The sequence below is a fragment of the Carassius auratus genome, chromosome 15 (genome assembly GCF_003368295.1).
Source record: "Carassius auratus strain Wakin chromosome 15, ASM336829v1, whole genome shotgun sequence".
Classification (NCBI taxonomy): Eukaryota; Metazoa; Chordata; class Actinopteri; order Cypriniformes; family Cyprinidae; genus Carassius; species Carassius auratus.
In genome coordinates this window covers 18,052,948-18,075,999 of record NC_039257.1, presented here as the reverse complement: position 1 = coordinate 18,075,999, position 23,052 = coordinate 18,052,948, and the positions used below count along the sequence as shown (strand labels likewise).

Below are 23,052 nucleotides of genomic sequence, written 5' to 3'. Positions count from 1 at the left end.
TATATGGTTTACAAAATGATTTGAAAATTAGATCTGAAATGATGTAATTTTACTTCTTTCCTTCTTCCACTCTATTTATGATCCACCAAAGTAGAAGATAAACCACAGTGGGTGGCATAGCATTGCCAGTTCATCCTCACACTCGGCTGTGAGTGTGCGCTAATGAGACGAAGCAGGCGCGGAGGGATACATGAATGAGGCCAGAGCGCAGCAGCGGCGCATTACTACACCTCAATCTGTGACTCACTCATTCACACACACAGGAGCAGATCCGGCGTTTATACGTCAAGGTTTAAAACAAACATCTTTCTGCTGCTGATTTTTCACACCTTTATCGCACGGGCCTTGTTTAAGGATGGTAAGTACAGCCTGATATTAGTTTTTTTTTTTTTTTTCGTAGCTAACAGTTTAGCATCCTGTCGGACAGCTTGACAGCTAATAATGATTATAAGTTACTAATTATTTAAGCGTTTTCTTTACCGTTTGTGATGTCAAACGCATAAAGATTCCTTAAGGTTTAGTAAAAAAAGAAAATGCATAGCAACACATCAATGCTTTATTTAAACGAACTCAGTTATCCAGTTAGCACTATCCAGCTGATGCACATCAACATGTGTTATGTATATTAAACAAAAATCATGTACGATTCACTATGAATTAATCAGAAAGAGATTTTAGAAATGAATAAATTAGACTAGTTAGTTACGTTGCAGTTTAATGCGCTCCTAGCTGTTATTGTTCTCGCGCCAGCTGAAGTCTGTCAATCACGTGCGCACCAGTTTCTGTATTTAGGTTTCTTGAATATTCTTTTATGCAAACTAGCCCTTTTTTGGTCACAGTAGACCTTAGTGTTTTTTAAATGCATGCTTTGCATTGCATTCCAAATATGCATGATGTAAATTCACAGTGCTGACAGCTTTTGAGTGTCTCTCGGATGCATATTACTGTATGCAATGCATCATGCGAGTTGCCTTCACACGGTGTTTCTCCTTATCTCGGTGTGTGAATAGTGACTGGCTGCTAATTTTACATGGGCTGAGCTCATTGCCTTTAACAGAAGGATAAGCGTGGGCGTGGTGGTGTAAAAATAATCATCAGCAAAGCATACGCGCTCGAGTTCCTTATTTCTGGAAGAATCTGCCGCTTAGCTTTGCTTTGCCTCCATGTATTTGCTTTGCATGCACGTTCACAAAGTTTGCAAATGTCCTGCGGATATGAGACTGTCTCTCTGTTGCAACATGTCGGGTAGCTGTTGCGCACCGGTTGCTTAAAAAAAAATGCGTTTCATCAACACGCAGCCCCAAAATGATCAGATAGCTGTATACGGCATAAATATGAATGGAGTAGTGGACAGTGAGGTTCCATATTGCAGCATGCTGAACTGCAGTGACGGATCCCGGTTGTCCCCCTCCCCCTTTTCCCCTGCAGTGAACCAGATCATAGCTGGTGCAGCAACACGCTGACACTGGATCTGCACTGCAGACTCTCGCTCATCAAATTGGAATGCAACTCGGAGAGGACTCTTACTGCATGACAAACATTTGTCCGCTCATGCTTCACTTAATCCACACTAATTGCTGCAGTCACTGAAATGCGGTAATGGGCTTGAGAAGCAGCGCGCAGAATATGTTAGCCTGAAGCAAGCAGCCCACCTGCATCCAAACCAGGCATTTAACCATATGTGTGCACCTGATGTCTGATACAGTCTGAATGGAGGATCGCCATTGCATTGCACTACTAGCCTAAAGTTTGAGTAATATTTTTCTCAATCAAATACTCATACTCTTTTTCAGTAAGAATATTGTAAAGTCAATATTAAATGTGTTCTGAGTTAATCACACCACATAAAAATGTGTTATTAACCACCGAATTTGAATGCTAAAAATATCCGCCAAGTTAATAAATTATCAAAATCTATAAAAAGCTGAATTCTCTGCTTTCAAACCCGGGGGCGTGTCCGCTGGCGGCGCTGAAACCACGCCCACTCGCGGAAAATCTGCCCTCTCTCTTCCTCTGCAGCTTATTTAAATGAGGAGACTCAGCTGTTTTGTAAATTATTGCAACCAGTTATTATGCATTTACTTGACCAAGGCATAGCTAGCTTGCAACCTCTTTAAGCTGTAGTAACTAATGGTAGTAAGTCGTGATTGAGCGGGCAAACCACTGCTCTGTAGTTATTTTGTGTTTTCAACTTGAAGCAGGACTGTGCAGAATGATCAGTGTATGACAGAGCGAATCGAAAGCATGATACCGTCTGCTCTCTATAGCTCTGCACTTTGATTTCACTCACCGTTCGATTTGTGTAGCGCTGCTTCGATTCGAACACATCTTAGGCTACGTTTGCACGTACCGTGTAGTCAAAAAGTGATTTGTTTTACGTATACATGACAGCGTTTTCAAAACAATAACAGTTTATAAAAACATCAACACCTTAGTTATGATGTATATGAGTACCATATACTTTGCCATTGTAGTGTATGTTTGTTTGCACTTGCCTTACAAATCGACACGTACTGCGCAGTCTACATACCTAACACATACTATGCACACACACAATTAATCCATTTTCAAAGATTCCCATATTGGGTGTTTACACAGAAACAATAACTGTGCCTTTTTCAAAAACTTGCACTTTGAAACCGGTTTTCAAAAATATGCAGTCCAGTATTTTCAGTCCACAAAATGCCGTTGTCATGTAAATGAACAGTCAAAACGCATAAGAAGTTTCCTGTTTTTGGCTGAAAATGTTGTCGTGTATACAGCCCATTATACAGTCCCTCCAGAAAAATGCGGATTATTGTTGTGATTGTTGCTGGCAAAAATCCTTGATTTTGTGGCAGGTTTTCTTAAAAAATGCGATGGAATATGCAGGATATTTTTGCAATCTTATGCGATGAAATTGCGGGAACTTGCGAAAACTGCGGTTTGATGAAAAAGAGAAAAAAAAAATGACCCCCCCCCCCAACACCCTGTTCTCACTAGGCTACTACCTTACTGTAATGAGTGATTTCTTATGATTTCCTATGATAAGCAAGCATACTAAATCACATAATATTTAAGTTCTCATTCTGTTTTATTTCAGACCTTAATTAACACATGGCTCAAACTTACACAAAATTTAGTCAAACAAGTTCTCTAGCTTTACAAAAGGAATATTCAACAACTTCTGTAAAAATTAATTCAAATAAAATATATAATATAATATAGGCCTACAAATGCTGTTTTACAGGAATTGCAAAGTGCAATCTCTTACTGCAACGTAAACTATTTTATATACTACTAATATACTTACAACTGTAAGGATTTTGATACTATTCTGTAACAAAAAAGTACAATCTTACAACTGTAGAGGTGCATCAACTTCTGAATGAAACTACAACAGTCCACTGTGAAAATGAAAACTAACTGCGTAGCATCTAACAATGGCCTATCATTCGCCATCCTCATCCCTCTCTCAAAATAATTTGCCCCCACTGTCATGTAACACACCGGGAAACTGCTTCGCGTGGTCTTTTGCGCTTATTTTTGTTGGCAGATGAGAATGATTTGCGTCCTTTACCCTGGTTTCACAGCGGGCTTCACAGATGATGTTCACGTCGCGCAATTACGTCACTTCATAAGGTTCCCATTGGGAAATAATGGCGATGTACCTACTTGTGTGAGGTAAACGCAACATTTTTCAACTTTCTGCTAAGATATATGTGACTTTTTTGCAATGAAAATTATTATTATTATGAAATCGGCAATTTATACTGCGAAAGTGCGGCGTATTTGAAAAAAAGCGACCCCCTCATAAATATGCGGCCCTTGGCTGATTATGCATTAAATCACGCGATCGCATAGTCGCGCTTTTCTGGAGGGACTGATTATAGTGCTGGAGTTTTGCTCAGTGACTCCGTTTCATCATCAAATCATGATTTTAGCCCCGCCCCAAAAATCCTTAACATGAAAATGGTGAAAACCTGTTTAACTCCACAATTAAGAACTAAATAGTTCACAGTCTTTGTAACATGTTTCTGCAATGCATTTGTAATATTTGTGATGTGTTTAGAAACAATTCTCAGAATTGTCTTTACACAGACTTTAAGCGATTTTTGCAGACCAATGCAAAAATCAACCCATGTTTTACCCTGCAAAAACAGGGATCGATAAGAAGACAATGTATTATACAAATCTAAACAGTATGGGTGTGCAGTATGTATGGTCTGCGATAATATTATAATTGTAGTTTAAGATGTGCGATTCTATATTATAGAGTACATTGTGAAAAGCAAACAAAACACACATACAGAGTGCATGCATACATTAGGTGATGAAGTCTTGTATGTTAACAGGTTAAACTAGTGTGCATACGCATTTAGAGTGTGTTCTTTCTCTGCAAGAACCAGTCTATTAAAATGCATTCAGAATTATCAAATAATTCAAAATATGGGTGCAGAAATGTATATATTTATATCGTTTCATATAGTCAATAACACACAAAGAGTGCCGTTTTTTTCCCCAAAAGTCAGCATGATTGAAAATGTGATACTGATTTTGTACAACAGTTCAATAAACAAGAAGTTAATAATAAGAGACCTTTTAGACAATAGATTTCTTTTTTGCTCCATTTCTCCAACAAAAATAATTCCAAACACTGCCACAGCATGTTTCATTCCTGAATGAATAAACCGTTTAAATTATTCAGTTCAGTCACAATGATTTACTTATTAACTAGTGACTTGCTAACAGTGACCTGCTGACACCTACTGGTGGTTTAAATTTCATATTTGAAGGTGTGGTTCATTGCGATTTAACTTTTTTTTAACGTTAGTGTGTAATATTGCTTTTTGAGCATAAACAATATCTGCAAAGTTACAAAGCTGAAAGTTCAATGCAAATGGAGATTTTTGGCAGTTTAATGCCTACAAAAACGGCTGGTAGGGACTACAAGAAGTTACTTCCCGGGTTCGTGATGTAAAAAACCCAGATAAAACCCACCCCTGAGAAAAGGCAGCAAAGGGGGCAGGGCCATTCTGCACTGCTTTTAGAGAAGAGGAAGAGAAAGAGGTGCGCACACACACACACACACACACAAAAAACAGATATATTGATATTTTCTCTATAAGCGATTCTGTATGAGGCAATACCGTTTATATCGATATACAGTAGTTTGATACGAGCTAGTGTAGTCAAAAGACCTGGTACTTCGGTGGTTCGGTACTAAAAAAATGAAAATGTGACCGTACCAGGTTTCTTTAAGTACTGGTGGTACAGAGTAGTGCAGTAATTTCAGCATCTGCCTTCTCAATGAGGACAAATACATAAAAAACATCACCAGAACTGTTCTGAGTCACTTCACAAGCATTTTACCATTTCGAGTAAAACCAGGGTCAAAAAAAAGGTAGGCCGTCAAAATAAGTTAATTTTTACAAAAAGGCATTGTGCTAGAAAAATTACTAGTATTTAGGGGAATGTATGTGATACTGCTACTACAGTTAAAAAATTTATAAAACTTTATTAAAGCAATAAATCACACAATATTTCTTTCATGTTTAAATTTTAATACCAAATCCCCTTTATTTACCAAAAAATAAAATGTTTACATTTAATTAAAAGAAAAATTTAATTTGGGTGAAACTTGTTTACTGTTTTTCATAATTATATTACTTGTAGAAAAACTTTTAAGACAATTGTAAATAATTATAAAGAATGGCATTGGTTTTATTTTTATTGATACAATTTTTTTTTTTTTTTTTTTTAAAGGCCCATCATATTCTCTGACAGAAAGGCTGTGTGCACCTCTGACTGAGACACAGGCTACTCGTGCTGTTTAGGGGGCCGTTCACATATCGCGTCTTTTGCGCGCGCAAGTTCGTTATTTCCAATGTAGGCGCACGGCATGTGCGCTCATAATAGAAGCGCGTCCGCACCGCATCGAGTTAACATCTCAACTTTTCAGAATGCTGCAAGCGCACCGCAGGTCATGTGACAAGAACTAACCAATCAGCTTCATCCTTTCCCGTAACAACGTTGAAAACTCAGCTAAGATGAAGGAACAGCTGACCATAGCTGTGTATGGATTGCCATTTTTAAATAAATTTAGTAGCAGAGTTACTGCGAGCTATTTTTAGTGCTGCAAATCCATTTATCCTTTGCTGAAATTTCCGCGTCTTCATGGAGAAAGCGTGTTATTTTTGCTTAACAACGGCAGACGCCTCCGGAGCGCTTCTGCTCGAGTGCTTTGGAAAGAAGGAGAAAGCGGCGCGCCTAGCATCTTCCACGCGTTTTAGGCGCGATATGTAAACGAACCCCAATGCGTTTTAGATGTGCTGTTTTCCAGAATTCATAACTTATATTTCACAAGTATTTCCTCCATTTGTACATTTTAGAAAGCCATGGAAATATTTACGTTTTTATGTCAGAAGTGCATGAGCATGATTATTTATTTAGTTTGAACCATTACTTTGTTGGTTGCACCACATGATTTTATTTTAGACAAAAGTATTTTAAATTTGAATATGCAACAGAAGGGGTCAAGCTGTATTGATTGTTTTTGATTCGCGGTCCAGATATTGTAATCATGCCACCTTTTTTCCTGACCCTCCCTCCCCCCCCCATTCCAAAAAACATTTTTAAATTTTTAACTATTTTTAGTAATTAATAATTATTGATTTTAAAGTTCAAAATGTATTATGCGCAGGCGTGTATCTTGTGCTTAGCTGGGCCCTCCTGTTATTGAGAACCATTTATATCAGTCGTTTTCTCATCTCACAAATGGCGAGTCAAATGTGTTAAATCTAAAGTCATTGCCTCGTATGAGGATGAGTCAGATCCATGTCCGCTGTTTCCTCATGGATCATTTTACACCCTGTCCATTTTAAGCTCCAAGCTTTATGAATCACCCGCCTTTGAATACAAGCGAGTGTGCTCTCGTGCCTCCTCTCAGAAAAGACACAGCTGAATCACACAGAGTGAATCACAGATGAATCCTCTTCTCTTTAATAATTGAATAATGAACTCCGTGTCAGAGAAACGCAATCATTTTAAGTGTGTCGCATTCATGACCCCCTAAGTGGCACTAATTATAACTGCTGTGGATATTTTTGAAGGAGTATTTTTATGCATGTCCTTCATTATACTCATTTAGTCAGAGGTGTGTGTGTGTGTGTGTGTGAGCACTTCAAAACTGGAGCTTTTCTGATAGTGATGTGGCACTGAGCTGATTGGCTTTCTCTTTCTCTCCTTCTTTTCTCCAATACAGGCAGATCAGCTGACTGAGGAACAGATCGCTGGTGAGTGAACTCTTGATAGTCAGCTTAAAAAATAACTGAAAAATACAAGCACCATATGGCAACCTCAAGAACATGTTAAGACTCAAGTCTTGTCCTGGAGGGCCAATGCGCTGCAGAGTTTAGCTCAAACCCTGATCAAACTCATCTACCTGTGATTTTCTTATGATTCTGAAGACATTAATTATACGATTCTCAGGTGCGTTCAATTGGGATTAGTGCTAAACTTTGCAGGTAAGTGGATCTTGTGGGCCAGATTTTAGAATCCCTGCTCTAGGGGTTCTTAGTGGACTTCCAGGGAGGCCGCAGTATGACTTGAAATTATTTTTGAAAAGATATAAACTGACATTCTATTCGTTATTTTGATATGTAAGAGAATTTTAAGTGTGAAAATACAGTGGGGCTCAAACATTCTCTGATGCACCAGAAGGAAACAAGATGCATTAAGAGCTTGGGGATGAAAACTTTTGCAATTTGAAGATCAAGGTAAATTGTACTTAATGTGTGTTCCGGGAAACATACAAGCCTCTTCTGTTGCTTGCGAAGGGCAGGACAAAATTGTCAACAAAATAAGAACTTTGGCCATCTTCATTGTGTTGAAGATGGCCAAATTTCTGCCCTTCGTAATCAAAAGAAGATACTTGTATGTTTCCCTGAACACAAATTAAGTTTTCACTATCCAACTATTTTCAAAAGTTTTCACTATCCAACTCATATGGTGGGTTCACACAAGATTCAAATAGAGCGTCTGGCGCGAGTGATTTCAATGTTAAGTCAATGCAAAGAGGCGAATAGACAACCTCCGAAAATCGGTTAAACATTTTTAAATCGCATATTTGAGTTTAAAACATCTACATTCTCGCATGAAATACTTTTAAAACTACATTTCATGACACGATAACAGTATTATTTAGAAAATTATCGGAATAAAAATGGTGGTTGAAAATGCTGCGTGAGCTCAACTGGCAGAAGCCCCCCCATGACGCGAATATCCGTCTGTTGTGAAGTTAATTTCCCGCGCGAATGAAGCGTATGAACTCAAAATGTTCAAGCGTCCAACTACGCGCGAATAGCGTGAGTTGCGTCTGGTTTGAACACAGCATTAAATATTCAGTACAGTAACATGTTAGCATGTGTTGATGTGAGGTGGTTCATAAGATTTAAGGTTGCTTGAGGCAGACGTGGATAAAGTCTTTTTTCCTGGGCATACCGTGCATGTTACAGAAACATTTTCGCCTTTAATTTCCAGTACTTCCAGTTCGAGAACGCCATTATCGCTGACGCCGTCTTGTGTTTAGTGCCCACCCAGCCAATCATCATTGGATTTGCAACGGTGTCAGGCAGCTGATGTGTATAGCCATGACACCTCTGACTGCTTTATTCAGTCAAATTGTAGTAACGCGACACTTTACATTCTCAGTAAAGATAACGGCGTTGCAACAATGGGAAAAGTAATTCTTTAGATTACTCCGTTACTGAAAATTAAACTCCGTTAGTAACGTCGTTATGCTTAAACAGCGTTACTCCCAACACTGCCCCACACACAAACACTCTCTCGCAATGTGCAAAACTCCTTCATTTGAACATTCAATAGCAAATACTTAAACTAATAACAAAACATTCTTCCAGTAGCTGATTAAGAAGCGCCAGATTGTCTTAGCAAAGTCAGAATTACCTCCTCTCCTAGGTTCAAAATCCGTAGCTGTTCTGTTTGGGAGTGTGTTTGAATGAGCCATTTTAGGGGGTGCGTGGCATAGTCTTAACTTTTGAATATCTCTTTGGCTTTGAGACTTTAGTCTTTGCAACTTTACAGATCTTCATGCACCAAGAGCTTGTAAAACTCCAAAGAGAAAGCAACAATTGAAATCGCATCATATGACCCCTTTAAGATTATCATGCCAGAGGGAGCACCTTGCAAGATCTCACACAACAGCTCATCAGCAATGTGTACATATGTTAGCTAGAAAAACCATTAATCTTTATTTGCAGATCAAGTTTAATGTAAGGAACATTAAATCATCTTGGAGAGAATTTCATCGTCTTGACTGTCGTAACCGAACGCAACACGCAGTTTGAACGCTGAATGGAGGATGACAGACAGCCGCAGCAGAGAGAAGAGTTTATGTGAACTTGAATTTAACAACTTAAATATTCATCTGTACTTCACATTTATATAGTGCATGGAAACTTTATGGTGCTTTATGATGTTTGTGACTTTTGTTTGGCTTAATGGTGGGGTAAGTGATTTCTGGTAGTCAATTTTGATCTTTCAAATCACCAAAACAAACACGGCCCTACTCCAAAAGGGTCTTGTCCCTATTTTGATAGCTCCGCCCCACACACATGTATGCAACTCAGGCAATTATGTATTATTATCTGCTGTATTAAACATATTATCTTACTTTTCGTGCACACTTTGGGAACTGACGCTTGAAACAGAGAGTGGAGGAGGTTTAGGGTGCTTTCACACTAGCACTTTTGGTGCGCACCCGGGTTCAATTGATGTCAGAGTTCGGTTCGTTTGAATGATGTGAACGCTGTCTTCCGTACTCGGATGCGCACCCACGAACATTACCCGAGTCCGCTTAAAAACAGTGGTCTGGGGTACGCTTCATGTGAACTCTGGTACGGTTCACTGCTTATGTGAATGCAATCGTACCAAATCACGGAAATGAATCGCTTTTAATGACAAATTATTTGATGAAAATGTGTGTTTGTGTGTGTGTTTCACTCACTTTCCTGATAAGCGTGACTGACGCGCTGCAAGCAGAGAGCTGTACATTTCATTTATGTTCACCTTCAACGTTCGTAAGACAAACGCTTACATTCGTAAGACAAACGCAAGTGCCATTATGTACTGAAGCTTTATAAACAAAACGAACAGTTCAAAAACGTAATACATAAGTGCAGAGAGTAATGTTATGCATTAGCTGCCTTCTCCTGCGCTGTCGTTACAAAGCAATGGGTAAACAGCTGCTGGCTTAATGACTCAAGCGAACCGTGGTTCGGACTCAAATATTATAATATGAACACAGTCCAGTGGGGGCAGGGGGAGGGGGGAGCAACCGAACTCGGGTTCGGACCAGGCAAGTGAACCAAGTGTGAAAGCACCCTTAGATGCTCCAGGCTTATGAGATGTGAAAATGAATGTGTCTTTGTCATAGCTGAAGGGAATGACAATTACGATTGCAGATGAACAAACAAGTGAACATGAAACGAGCATATTCAAGCAAAAACCAGCATGTATTAGTTCTGTGAAACAAAGCAAAACTAATGTTACTTGCCTAGAAGAAACAAAGCAACCTCGGTGTCCAATTGCAGCCCTTCCCACTCCTTGAGTTCTCTCCAGCGCTAGAAAGCTGACCCGAATTTTACACTTGCCTTATCGAAAGCCTTCTTTTGTTCTGCAGACAGATTCCTCTTCCTTTTATTTATTTATTTATTTTCCCCTCTCGCCATCTCTCTTTCTGTCGTCCCTCAACTCGGCTAATGTCTGTCCTGTGCACTGGACAGACATTAGCCGAGTTGTCAAAAACTGCATATGTACTTCATGAGAGTGAAGACACTTCCACTCAGAAATTTGTTCAAATAAATCACCCACTCCCAAATGTTTCACAATTAAATGAACATCTCAACCAACTTCACAAAACTTTCACTTTTTTTTTTTTTTTTTTTTTAACTGGCTTGAAGTGCATCGTGACGTCCCCATTAACAACTGAAAAGTTTATATATTGCTAGTAGTGTACTACTACTACTGAGAGCTCTTTACTGCAAAATTAGTACTGTACCCCGTTTTAAGAGTTGTTTAGACTTAAAAGTACATTTACTGTACTTACATGTTTGTAATTCAAAACAGAGTTCAAGGAGGCGTTCTCACTCTTCGACAAAGATGGCGATGGTACCATTACCACCAAAGAGTTGGGAACAGTGATGCGCTCATTGGGTCAGAACCCCACTGAGGCCGAGCTCCAGGATATGATCAACGAGGTAGACGCTGATGGTAAGATCACAAACAATTATAACTCTACACAGTCCTGCAGTCTTTTCTGTTTGTTTAGAAGTTGGTAGGCTTCTCTGGAAGATCTTGACATAAGCTTGCAAAAGTTGAAGCTTTGAAATATATTGAAGTATACTGCCTCATGCAGATGCACTGGTAGAAGTTTCTTTTTTTTTGTACTTTTCATTTGATCTTGTGGTAAATGGCAGCAATATGATCTGTCCACAGGCAACGGAACTATAGACTTCCCGGAGTTCCTAACCATGATGGCACGGAAAATGAAGGACACGGACAGTGAAGAGGAAATCCGAGAAGCTTTCAGGGTCTTTGACAAGGTGAGGAAATGTCACCGTTAACAGCAGCTGCCATGAACTTGAAACCTAATGAAGCACTGAACTGATTCATGTAATGTAATCGTGAAGAATCTTAATGAAGGTTCAGGGTAGCTGCTTTTAAACACGAACACTTCTGACCCACTTCTCAGGGTCAGGAGAACCAAAAAAAGGCTGAAATATACAAGGCTTTTTTGAAAATGGATCAGTCAACTAGTCATCCAAGCAACCCGCTGACTAGCTGACTTTGAAACTGTGTAGCTTCTGTGAAGTGATTACGTAAGAATTGCGCAGGTGTGTTTTCCAGACAGTGGGTGAGATTATTCACCATGTGGGCACAGGCTGCTGCAGCGGGCCGTTGGCAGAGAGTGCTTGAAACAGCTTGAGTTGATTTCGGTATTTTTTGATTGCTTCTCCACTTTCTTTGAACTTGGGATGAATATTTTGTACTCAGATATTTGAACACACAACAAATAACCAAATAAAATAAATTAAAAGCAGTCAGTATAACGTATAGATGAAATCACGTTTTTGTTTCGTGTCCTTTTTCAGAAAAAGTAGACATTAAAGTTCTTAAGGTTCTCATATGCTTCAAGCTAAATTGAATGAAACATTTAACCAGCAAGGCTTTAAAGCAGATGTAAATAATGAACTTTTGTGACTGTGAAGAAGTACAGTTTCCTGTGAGTAAACTACCGCTGAGTTAACACTTATGTGAATGTGTGTGGTGTTACAGTAAAATACAGTATTTTGAGATGGAGGCGCCAGAATGCAGTTGATAGAATATGTACTGTAGCACGATACTATGATATTTCTTCAAAATCTCATCGTGGAGACATTTTTATTGTCATTTAGCTAGCACACCCCTAGTCCAAGACCATTGCTTATTGGATGGGTATGGTCCACCATGTTTGACTTGAAACTTTTTAAGGTTAATTTGTTCACTCAGTGTTTCAAAACGTCTCCAGATATGATACCAGGAAGCGTTTACATGAACTTGATTTAAATATTAATCTATACTTCACATTAAACAATGGAACAGCTTCAGAACACTTAAAATATAGTGCACGAAAACTTGATGGTTCTTTATAATGTTTTTGTGCATTTCACGTGGCTTAACAATAAAACAAATGGTGTACATACAGTATCTGATTTGGATCCATCTTGTCTGTCTGATACCTGATACGGCTGAAAATGCCAGTAGCGAAACCGATACCGATTATCAGACCGATTCTTCCCTAGTCATGTTCGCAAACACCATAAAGTTGCACAGCTATTTAAAAAAAATTGTACCCCGAGCAAAGAACAGTAATTAAGAACTTTGCTGAGAATATTTCAGGGCACAAGTTTCTGGAAGTGCAACTTTTTTACCATAAAAGTGGATCCTCATCTAGTGTGAAGAGCTAAAATACCCATTAAAATCTAATTATTATTAAATGTGAGCACTTTCATTAGTGTGTGCAGTAGCTGACTGGTTGGTGCAGAGCCAGTACTCTTACACATTTATCGCAGTTTCCAATAGATACTGTACTGTTAACGTTTGCAGATGCTCAATTGACTAGTTTTTTTTATTATTTAACGTCAACCTGGAGGTCAAAATGAGCATTTAAACTACATCACAAAAATCATGAAGCTATTGTGCATAATCTAATTTCAGGATGGAAATGGCTACATCAGTGCAGCCGAGCTCCGTCACGTCATGACCAATCTGGGTGAGAAGTTGACAGACGAGGAAGTGGATGAGATGATCCGAGAAGCAGATATTGATGGAGACGGTCAGGTCAACTATGAAGGTGAGCTGCTGTAGCACATTTCCTCATTCATTCAGGACAGTTTTTTTTTTAAAATTGTATTATGTGACCAAAATGGCATTAGAGAAACAATTTATTTGGATTGTTTTCAATAGTGAGGTTAGAAGTTGTTCATTTGCACTGTTGTTTAAATCAGTTTTTAAATGGAGAAAGTGATAAAAATACACCTGCATTGAATGTTTAACGCATCAATTCTAGAATGTGATGGTATAATGAAATGCAATGATATCTAAAAATAGAAGGGATTTGTACCTGATAATTAGTGGTGTTTGCTAGGCAAGCATCAGACACGCATCCTTTTAACCATCCATTTATCATCCAGTTTGCTAATCCTATGTATTTTCACACTCATTAAAAAAAGTGTTTAAAAAGAAATTAATACTTAATTACTATATAGTGTTCTTCTGAACTTTATCAAAAAATCCTGAAACAATCACTGTTTCAAAAAAAAAAAAAAAACTATTACAGTTTTCAACATTGATAATTTTATTATAAAAAATATTTTTACATGACCATTTATAAGTACGTATTTTTGATCAAAATAAATTCAGCTTTGGTGAGCAAAAGAGACCTCTTTCAAAAACATATAAACACACACATATATACACACACTTGTTTAGTTTTTTTTATGAATTGTGGGACTTCCATAGACTTCCATTACTTTTATACTGACCAAACTATATTTTCTATGGTCTTACATTGGTGAAACTAGGTTCCAGCACATTCCAATATGGTGCATTCCAAAAGTATTTCATAATTGGCATTAAGATTATGAGAAAAGAAAATCCTTTATTATTTTTTATCTATCTATCTATCTATCTATCTATCTATCTATCTATCTATCTATCTATGATAGATAGATAGTTATATAAGTGTCAGGAATCATTTGATTACTATTATCTGTTTTTCTGTCTTCACAGAGTTTGTCCAGATGATGACTGCAAAGTGAAGGATTGTAATATCCTATATCTTTCTCTCTTACATTGCTTGTCCTACTAAGATCACTCTGTCTTTAAAAAGAAAAAAAATCTAAAGTTTTCTTCAGAGAGTACTAGAATTTCAAATTCTGTGATCTCTTACCAAAAAAAAATCGTATCAAATTTCAAAATCAGTTTGTGAAAAATACTAGCAGAATTGTCCCAGCAGAAGTGAGTGGACCAAGCATACCTGCATGAGCCCTTTTGGAGCAAACATCTCCAGACCTGACAAACATTTTGAGGACAGGACGTCACTTTAGTTGCACAAGAGTTGAAGTCCATGTAGAGAACATCTCCCTTCATGAGTGTTCTTCATCGCTGACAAAAAAAAAAAGAGTAAATTATAATAAAAATACATACAATAATAATAATGCTAAAACGTTGTGGTAACTAGTCCAGGGTCACAGTGCTGCCTTGAATACAAACTGATCAAGAACAACTGCGTGTGACCCTGTGGTGAAGTCATGCTTTTGCGTATTGCCTTCTCCTGTTTAAGACTCCAAACAGAACAAAAACTGGATGTTTATGAAGACATACATATTGTAAAAACCCAACGTCATGCTCTTACTTTGTAAAACTGCGGTTTAATGGTGACGTACGACTCGAAAAGCGTCTTTCTGGGCTATAAGGCATGTACTTTGAGCCAGTGGTTTCTCTCAGCTGGTTTAAACCTTTGTTAATGTGGTTGTTGTCTTCAAACTTTGTGGGAGCGTGGAGATGCAAAGTATGTATAGCAGAATCGAGGTGTGACAGAGTAACGCAAATAGCATAACTGTAAAATATATAGTTACATGGGTAATAAATGCTATGAGTGTTATCCTTTATAAATGTACTGTTTTCCAATATTAACGTCTGGTAAAACTTGGCATTGCTTATTGTTATTCTAGTTAGGTCTGTGACTTCTGTTTGATCAATGTTCTTGAAATGTGCCATAATACTCGTAAGCCTCCACTTTCTTGCAAGAGATCTTGTACGGTAGTCAATTAAGAAGTATGTTATCAGTCTATGAATATACACACAGATATCTATATATTTGCACTTTGGTGTAGATCATACTGTACATTCAACCACAGAAGAGGAACCTGCTGCTGCTGCTTTACGGCTCATTTGTCTCTTGCTCTCGTGGGTTTATCAGAATCTCTTGTTGTCAAACGCTCCAAACTTAATTTGCGGTCTGCTTGTAAGACGACCGATAAAGGTGTAACTGTCAATTGTTGGTTATTTTGAGGGGTGAAATCAAACAGTGTATCGAATTATGTAGCTAGTAAGACTATGAAGGGCTTGTTATTGGTCTAATCATTGGGTTATTTATTTCTTCTAGCTGAAATGTATTACTCATTTGGAAGAGCTTTACATAACATATCTTACTCTGTTCTGGACCGTTTTGTGTGGGCAGGGTTTGAAATTGAGTGACCGAACTGGGAATACTCAACATATGAAATCTATATGGATAAAATGTGATATAACTGTCAGTGTTTTCCAATAAAAATAAATGTTTATGCACACACTTCTGTTTGCTGTTCATGTTGTCATATGCAACTGTGACTTGTTACACTGTAAAAAGTTTAACTATTATTTACTCAATTTTTTTGGTGAAACATTTTTACACTCAAAAAAATTGAGTAAATTTTAAAGCTGTGAAATCAATGAAATATACTGTTTAAATTGAGTAATTGTCAGTAAAAAAATTAAGTAAATCTGAGTAACTGAATTACTTTATATGAGAAATAAAATTAATTGGATATAATCAAAATTATAAAACACCACAACTGTAATTCTATGTAAAATAAACAAAAAATATTGAGTAGATATAATTGAAATATTGGATGAAATTTTACCAAAAAAAATGTGCTACGTTTACTACATGTAAAAGTGAATTTAACTTAATATTGGACTATAAATTATCAAAATGCTGCATTCACTTTTTTTTTTTTACACCATTTACCCTTAATAATTAATATAATAAAACCAAATAAAGAAAGAAACACATTTTTTATTGAAAATTTATTTGTCAATTAAACATAAGACAAAGTCTAAAATCAACCTTTGAAACATTGTATCCATTTTAATATTCCAGTAGATTGCAAAAATTAAAAACTGTAAAGTAGCCATAAGGGAAATGATTAAACCTTATGAAACATTTCATCCATCTTAGTATTCAAGTAGATTACATGTAAAATACGATAGCCGTAAGAGAAATGACATCTTTGTTCCTGGTGCATACCAGCCATTTGCAGTCACACTCAACATTAAACCATAAAAAAATATAAAAGCAACACTTACATCAATATTAAAGGGATAATTCACCCAAAAAGATGATGTTGTCATAATGTACTCGCCCCCCCGGGTTGTCCCAAATCTGTACGAATTTCTTTCTTCTGTTGAACACAAAATATATTTTAATGAATGTTGGTTAACAGATAGTTGAAAGTTGCCATTGACTTCCATGATAGGAAAAAAAAAAAAAAAAGTATACTATGCAAAGTCAATGGCAACCTTTAACAGCGTTAACCAACACTCTTTAATACTTGGCTGAATGTCACGTCACTTCACTTAAAATATCTTTTGTGTTCAACAGAAGAAAGAAACTCGTACAGGTTTGGGACAAATTGAGGGAGAGTAAATTATGACAACATCATCTTTTGGGGTGAACTATGTCTTCAACAGAATTAATCAGATAACAGAAACACTTCCATCAGGAATACCCATTCTGTGGGATGACCATGAACCACTACTATGCAAGAAGATCATTTTTTAACCTCTGAACATTAACAGAGTTTTGGAGGATCCAGCTCAAGAAACAGTTTTTGGAACAACTCAAGTGAGTACAGGGTCCTTCTCAAAATATTAGCATATTGTGATGAAGTTCATTATTTTCCGTAATGTAATGATAAAAATTTAACTTTCATATATTCTAGATTCATTGCACACCAACTGAAATATTTCAGGTCTTTTATTGTTTTAATACTGATGATTTTGGCATAGAGCTCATGAAAACCCAAAATTCCTATCTCAAAAAATTAGCATATCATGAAAAGGTTCTCTAAACGAGCTATTAACCTAATCATCTGAATCAACTAATTAACTCTAAACACCTGCAAAAGATTCCTGAGGCTTGTAAAAACTCCCAGCCTGGTTCATTACTCAAAACCGCAATCATGGGTAAGACTGCCGACCTGACTGCTGTCCAGAAGGCCATCACTGACCATCAAGCGAGAGGGTAAGACACAGAAAGAAATTTCTGAACAAATAGGCTGTTCCCAGAGTGCTGTATCAAGGCACCTCAGTGTGAAGTCTGTGGGAAGGAAAAAGTGTGGCAAAAAACGCTTCACAACGAGAAGAGGTGTCCGGACCCTGAGGAAGATTGTGGACTGAGTCTGGAGTATAAACATCCAGAGCCACCGTGCACAGGCGTGTGCAGGAAATGGGCTACAGAGAAGCAGCACTGGACTGTTGATCAGTGGTCCAAAGTACTTTTTTCGGATGAAAGCTAATTTTGCATGTCATTCGGAAATCAAGGTGCCAGAGTCTGGAGGAAGACTGGGGAGAAGGAAATGCCAAAATGCCTGAAGTCCAGTGTCAAGTACCCACAGTCAGTGATGGTCTGGGGTGCCATGTCAGCTGCTGGTGTTGGTCCACTGTGTTTTATCAAGGGCAGGGTCAATGCAGCTAGTTATCAGGAGATTTGGGAGCACTTCATGTTTCCATCTGTTGAAAAGCTTTATGGAGATGAAGATTTTGCTTTTCAGCACGACCTGGCACCTGCTCACACTGGTAAATGGTTTACTGACCATGGTATTACTGTGCTCAATTGGCCTACCAACTCTCCTGACCTGAACCCCATAGAGAATCTGTGGGATATTGTGAAGAGAAAGTTAAGAGACGCAAGACAAAACACTCTGGATGAGCTTAAGGCCGCTATCGAAGCAGCGCCACAGGCTGATTGCCTCCATGCCACGCCGCATTGAAGCAGTCATTTCTGCAAAAGGATTCCCCACCAAGTATTGAGTGCATAACTGAACAATTATTTGAAGGTTGACTTTTTTGTATTAAAAACACTTTTCTTTTATTGGTCAGATGAAATAAGCTATTTTTTTGAGATAGGAATTTATGGTTTTCATGAGCTGTATGCCAAAAGCATCAGTATTTAAACAATAAAAGACCTGAAATATTTCAGTTGGTGTGCAATGAATCTAAAATATATGAAAGTTTAATTTTTATCATTACATTATGGAAAATAATGAACTTTATCACAATATGCTAATTTTTGGAGAAGGACCTGTATTTGTGGGTCTTGGGATATCTCAAATCCAATGTGACTCCTGAAAGATGGCAGCAGGCTCTGCTGAGATTCCCAAGATTACGTCGCTGACTGCCCCATTATTGTTACGAAGGATGTAGATTTTTATGACCTCCTCTGCCAACTCTGCTTGTACGAAGACGGGTAGATCAGCTGAACCCTACAGGCAAATTTTAAAGATAACTGGTTAGAGCTAACATTCAAAACTGAATGTTACAAGAAAGTGACAAATACACAAAACAAATAGCACCTGAAGAAGCAAACATTCTGTTGGACCATATGATTACTAGGGGGAGGAGTTGCAAAAATTAACAGCATTCTTCTTAACAAGAGGACAAGTTAATTTTCTACATAGGGACATTTATTTTTAACAATAAACCTAAAAGAAAAACGAAAAGAGACCAACTGCGAGCTTCTATGCTGTAAATCAATGCTATAGGCTTTTATTGAGGTCTGCATTATTTCAACCAATTTCTTTATAAACATGTTTAATATTTAAGTAAAATGACTAATGGTTTTGAAACAAAAAAGCTTGTTTAATTGCACTACTTGAAAAAAATATGCATTGCATTAACCCTCACACTCAACCCTTAACCCTCTAAATAATTCTGTGGCTTAGTAAATATTACAGTAATATTTAACTTTATTAACTTAATAAAATCTCTGAATATAGTTCACTTGATTATACAAAAGATGGCTTTCCTGTAGCTCAAACATTAGAGCGTCGGCGCTAGCAAAAATTGATTAAATTGTAAATGTGTACCTTGAAATGCAATGTAAGTTACTTTGGATAAAAGTGTCTGCCAAATGCATAAATGTAAACATATTAACGGACTAAAAATACAACAGTTTATTTTATCTAAAATGTACAGTTATATTTTATTTTTTCCACTAAAACAATTTAGTATTAGACTAACAAATTGTTTATTTATAATACACATAATATATTTGTGAAATTTCTATCAATTTATTTAAGGATGGAAAATTAAACTGATCTGTTTCAGGGAACAAAAATATTACAAATAATTTCAAATCAAAATGAATATATTTAAACACACTCTTAAGAAATTTAGTAAGTTTACTCAATTAAAACAACGTACCCCTCCCCCAGCCTCCGCTGTCCTTCAATACCCACCAGGTCTGGATTTGTTACATTAAAAAGCTTACGGTTTTCAAACTTTTGACCGATATTGTATGTGATCTAGGTTTCAGTGCACTAGAATGATTTTACAATGGAGCAGGCCTTAAACTGTCCGACTTCCTATAGTGGGAGCTGATTAAAACGCACCAGTCTATGTAATGTCCACGCCATTTTAAATACTTTTGCATGGCGTATTTGTAGTGGTGATTTAAGAGCTCATACTTGAGTTCGTGTAGTAATAATGATGTTTTACAACAACGTGACAGCTTTTTACAAGAAAGAATGTTGTCATTTGAAAGTTCATAAATGATGTGTTCCCTTTTGACAAGCCACTGACCCCAAAGGGGAACCTGTACAAAATCGTTTTCCATTGGGCATGTATAGTTATAGTTGCTGGACCACGGTACACTTATCGTTAGACTTTCAAATGGCGGTTGAAATAAACGGTGATCCAAATAGTACGAACGTTAACCCACTCCAAAAAAAAAAAAAAAAAAACTAACATACATATGGCTGCCCCACTAACTAACTTCGAAAACTACACTGTTATGTACACGTACACACGGTCAATGTTTAATCAACTTTTGAAAACATTTTTGCAAATATACATAGTTATAAAATGACTACGTTACTTACAGGAAAATCGAGTAATGCTGTTCACGTCGTTGCTGAGAAAAGCAGTCCTTCAGTGACAGGTGCCTCTTGTTTGAGCCGCGAAACTTGTTAAACTTCTTAAGATAACGCAAAATACAAACACAATTGTTAGGAAATCCTTAATAATTAACTTCTGAATTAAACATTACAAACATTATTAGTATTAGCTGGCTAAATTATAACGTACCACGATATGAGAGGAGTGCGGGTCTTGCCGTTGCTGAGGAAAGCCGTCCTTCAGGTGACTTCGATTAAGCTACGAAACTTGTTGAATATGACGTAAAATACAAAGACAATTGTTAGAAAATGCTTAATAATTATTAACTTTTTAATAAAGTGTTACAAACGTAAGTAGGATTAGCTGACTAACGTTACTTACCAGGAGCTGTGAGGTGTATGGCTAATCGACGTCGCTGCTGAGGAAAGCAGATGTTTTTTTCCTGCGGAGCTGCACACGTGATCACTTTAGCCGCGAAATTTACTCAATTTATTTAAACTGTCATTTATTAAGCTGGAACTTTATTTAGGAAAATTGGTTGGAAATACTTAATAATTTTAGTTTCTAAAACAGATCAGTACAAGTAAATAATTATCAAATATTTCTATTAGAATTCACCAGAAATATTGAAGGTATATAAAAAATATAATTAGTTAATTAAATACTTATTTATTTTCATTACATAAACTTAAATAATATATGTAAATTTTAGAGAAATTATTTGTTGGATTTTTAATTATTCTTTTTAATCTGACCCACTCAAAATATCACTTAAATGATTTCAAAAGATTTTATTAAGTTAATATAGCTCTTTATTTTTGTGAAATTTACTAAGCCGCTGAATTATTTTTTACAGTGTAGGTTTTGTCATCAGCTCCAAGTTTATCTGCTCACTCACCCAAGAGGTCTCCAGCTGACTCTGAACTATATTTGGGAACGTTTAGGACTGAGCTGTAATCTGGGGTTAAGTAGGGACATATTGTCTTTTCCCTTTGGCATAAGACATCCAATACAGAGTGATTTTGCCTTTTATATTATGTGCTGTCATGAGTTCGCTTTAAAATAATTTAAAGTTCTTTTAAAGAATTTAAAAGAATTCATTTGCACCTTTGCTATTTTAAGATGCAAATTCATTTTAAATGCATATTAGAAGTTTAAAAATGTATAAAGACGTCACAAGACATGCGTATGAAAAGCAGGTAAATCATGAATATGGCCTGGGGCCTTGAACAATATTGGGGTAAAACCAATATACTGTAATATTAAAACTGATTTCTAAAAAGGAGTACTAGTTAATACAGGCGCTAAAGTATTTTATTCACTTTTAAAAGTAGAAGATTCTTTATTGGTGCTTATGGTTGCAAGAAGAACCTTTAAGAGCCATGAAACCTTCGCACTAAAGGTTGTTTATAGTGGTCATTGAAAAGGTTCTTTAAATGTACTTCAAACTAAGGAAAATGGTTTACAAAAAAATGGTTCACATTTGCAGTTAGAAAATAAACATTAGATTCCTTACTTTAATACTGTTGTAAACCTTATTCTTAGTCCTGCTTTGCTAGTAAATTACAAACTGGAAGACACGTAACCTTTTTTTCTTTTTTTTAAAGTGGCAGCCTTGAACTTTTAAACTCTTGAAATTAAAAAAAAATTAATTGTTTTAATCATTATTTTAGTTTTAATTTACACAAACAATGCATGGAATAGTATTGTTGATAATTAAATTTAAAAGGGAGAACCCCCTTACTAGATGTGATTGGGAGTGAAATACAAGCTGGACAGTTGATGGCGCCATTGTGTTACCGATGCAGTATTTTGAACAATTGCAAAATAAAAGCTTTTGACAATTCTGATAGACTGAAAAAAACCTTGAATATTATATATATATATATATATATATATATATATATATATATATATATATATATATATATATATATATATGTATGTGTGTGTGTGTGTGTGTGTGTGTACCAATTAAAACGTTAAAAAAGTTTAAGAACCATTTAAAAGAGATGATCAGATTTATATTTTTTTCCCGCCACATGCACTGATTGCATCTTTCACGTGTGTTGGGAGTGGGACACTAATTAGCATTGTTTGCTAAGGTAAGCATTAGGCTACTATTATAGATTTGACTTGGGTTTTAATGTTTGTTCAAATCTTTACATTAAGTATTATACTTTGGCAGTGTAAATTCAGGTCTAGTTCATCATTACTATTTTTTTTTTTTAAACGTCAGGGATAGGATATTTTGCAGCAGCTTAGATTGTGTTACCTGACATATAACAGAGATTTGTTGTATATGTCCAGATCTACGTAGCACTGTGTATAACCGTTATCTTTAGTATACACATGGTTTTAAACAATTTATCCTAATATAAAATATACAACTATGAAACTACATATGTCTTTAAGATAATACAGTACTGTGTGTTTACGACTGAACTTTGGCAACATTAGCAAATTGCAGTTAATGAGAGATGCTATGCCAGTTCACTATCATACCAAAGCGCAATGGAAAAAATAGCAGAGATGGTTGTGTGATGTTAATCTTAAGCACTCCCACTGTGA

General features: G+C 36.6%; 1 protein-coding gene across 1 annotated transcript; it reads left to right on the top strand.

Moving 5' to 3' along the window:
* The first annotated feature begins 131 nt into the window (after positions 1 to 131).
* Positions 132 to 15,895, top strand: LOC113115290 (calmodulin). The gene is made up of 6 exons (XM_026282757.1): positions 132 to 358; positions 7,244 to 7,274; positions 11,128 to 11,271; positions 11,497 to 11,603; positions 13,258 to 13,393; positions 14,332 to 15,895. Exons 1-6 carry the CDS (start codon positions 356 to 358, stop codon positions 14,358 to 14,360), a joined length of 450 nt encoding a protein of 149 aa, XP_026138542.1. The 5' UTR covers positions 132 to 355; the 3' UTR covers positions 14,361 to 15,895.
* The last annotated feature ends 7,157 nt before the right edge of the window (positions 15,896 to 23,052 follow it).

What these genes read in the sequence shown, in the direction of transcription:
- LOC113115290 (XM_026282757.1), top strand. An exon ending in CAACGAGGTAGACGCTGATG is followed by an intron (nt 11,272 to 11,496) that starts GTAAGATCACAA and finishes ATCTGTCCACAG; the next exon opens with GCAACGGAACTATAGACTTC. An exon ending in CTTTCAGGGTCTTTGACAAG is followed by an intron (nt 11,604 to 13,257) that starts GTGAGGAAATGT and finishes ATCTAATTTCAG; the next exon opens with GATGGAAATGGCTACATCAG.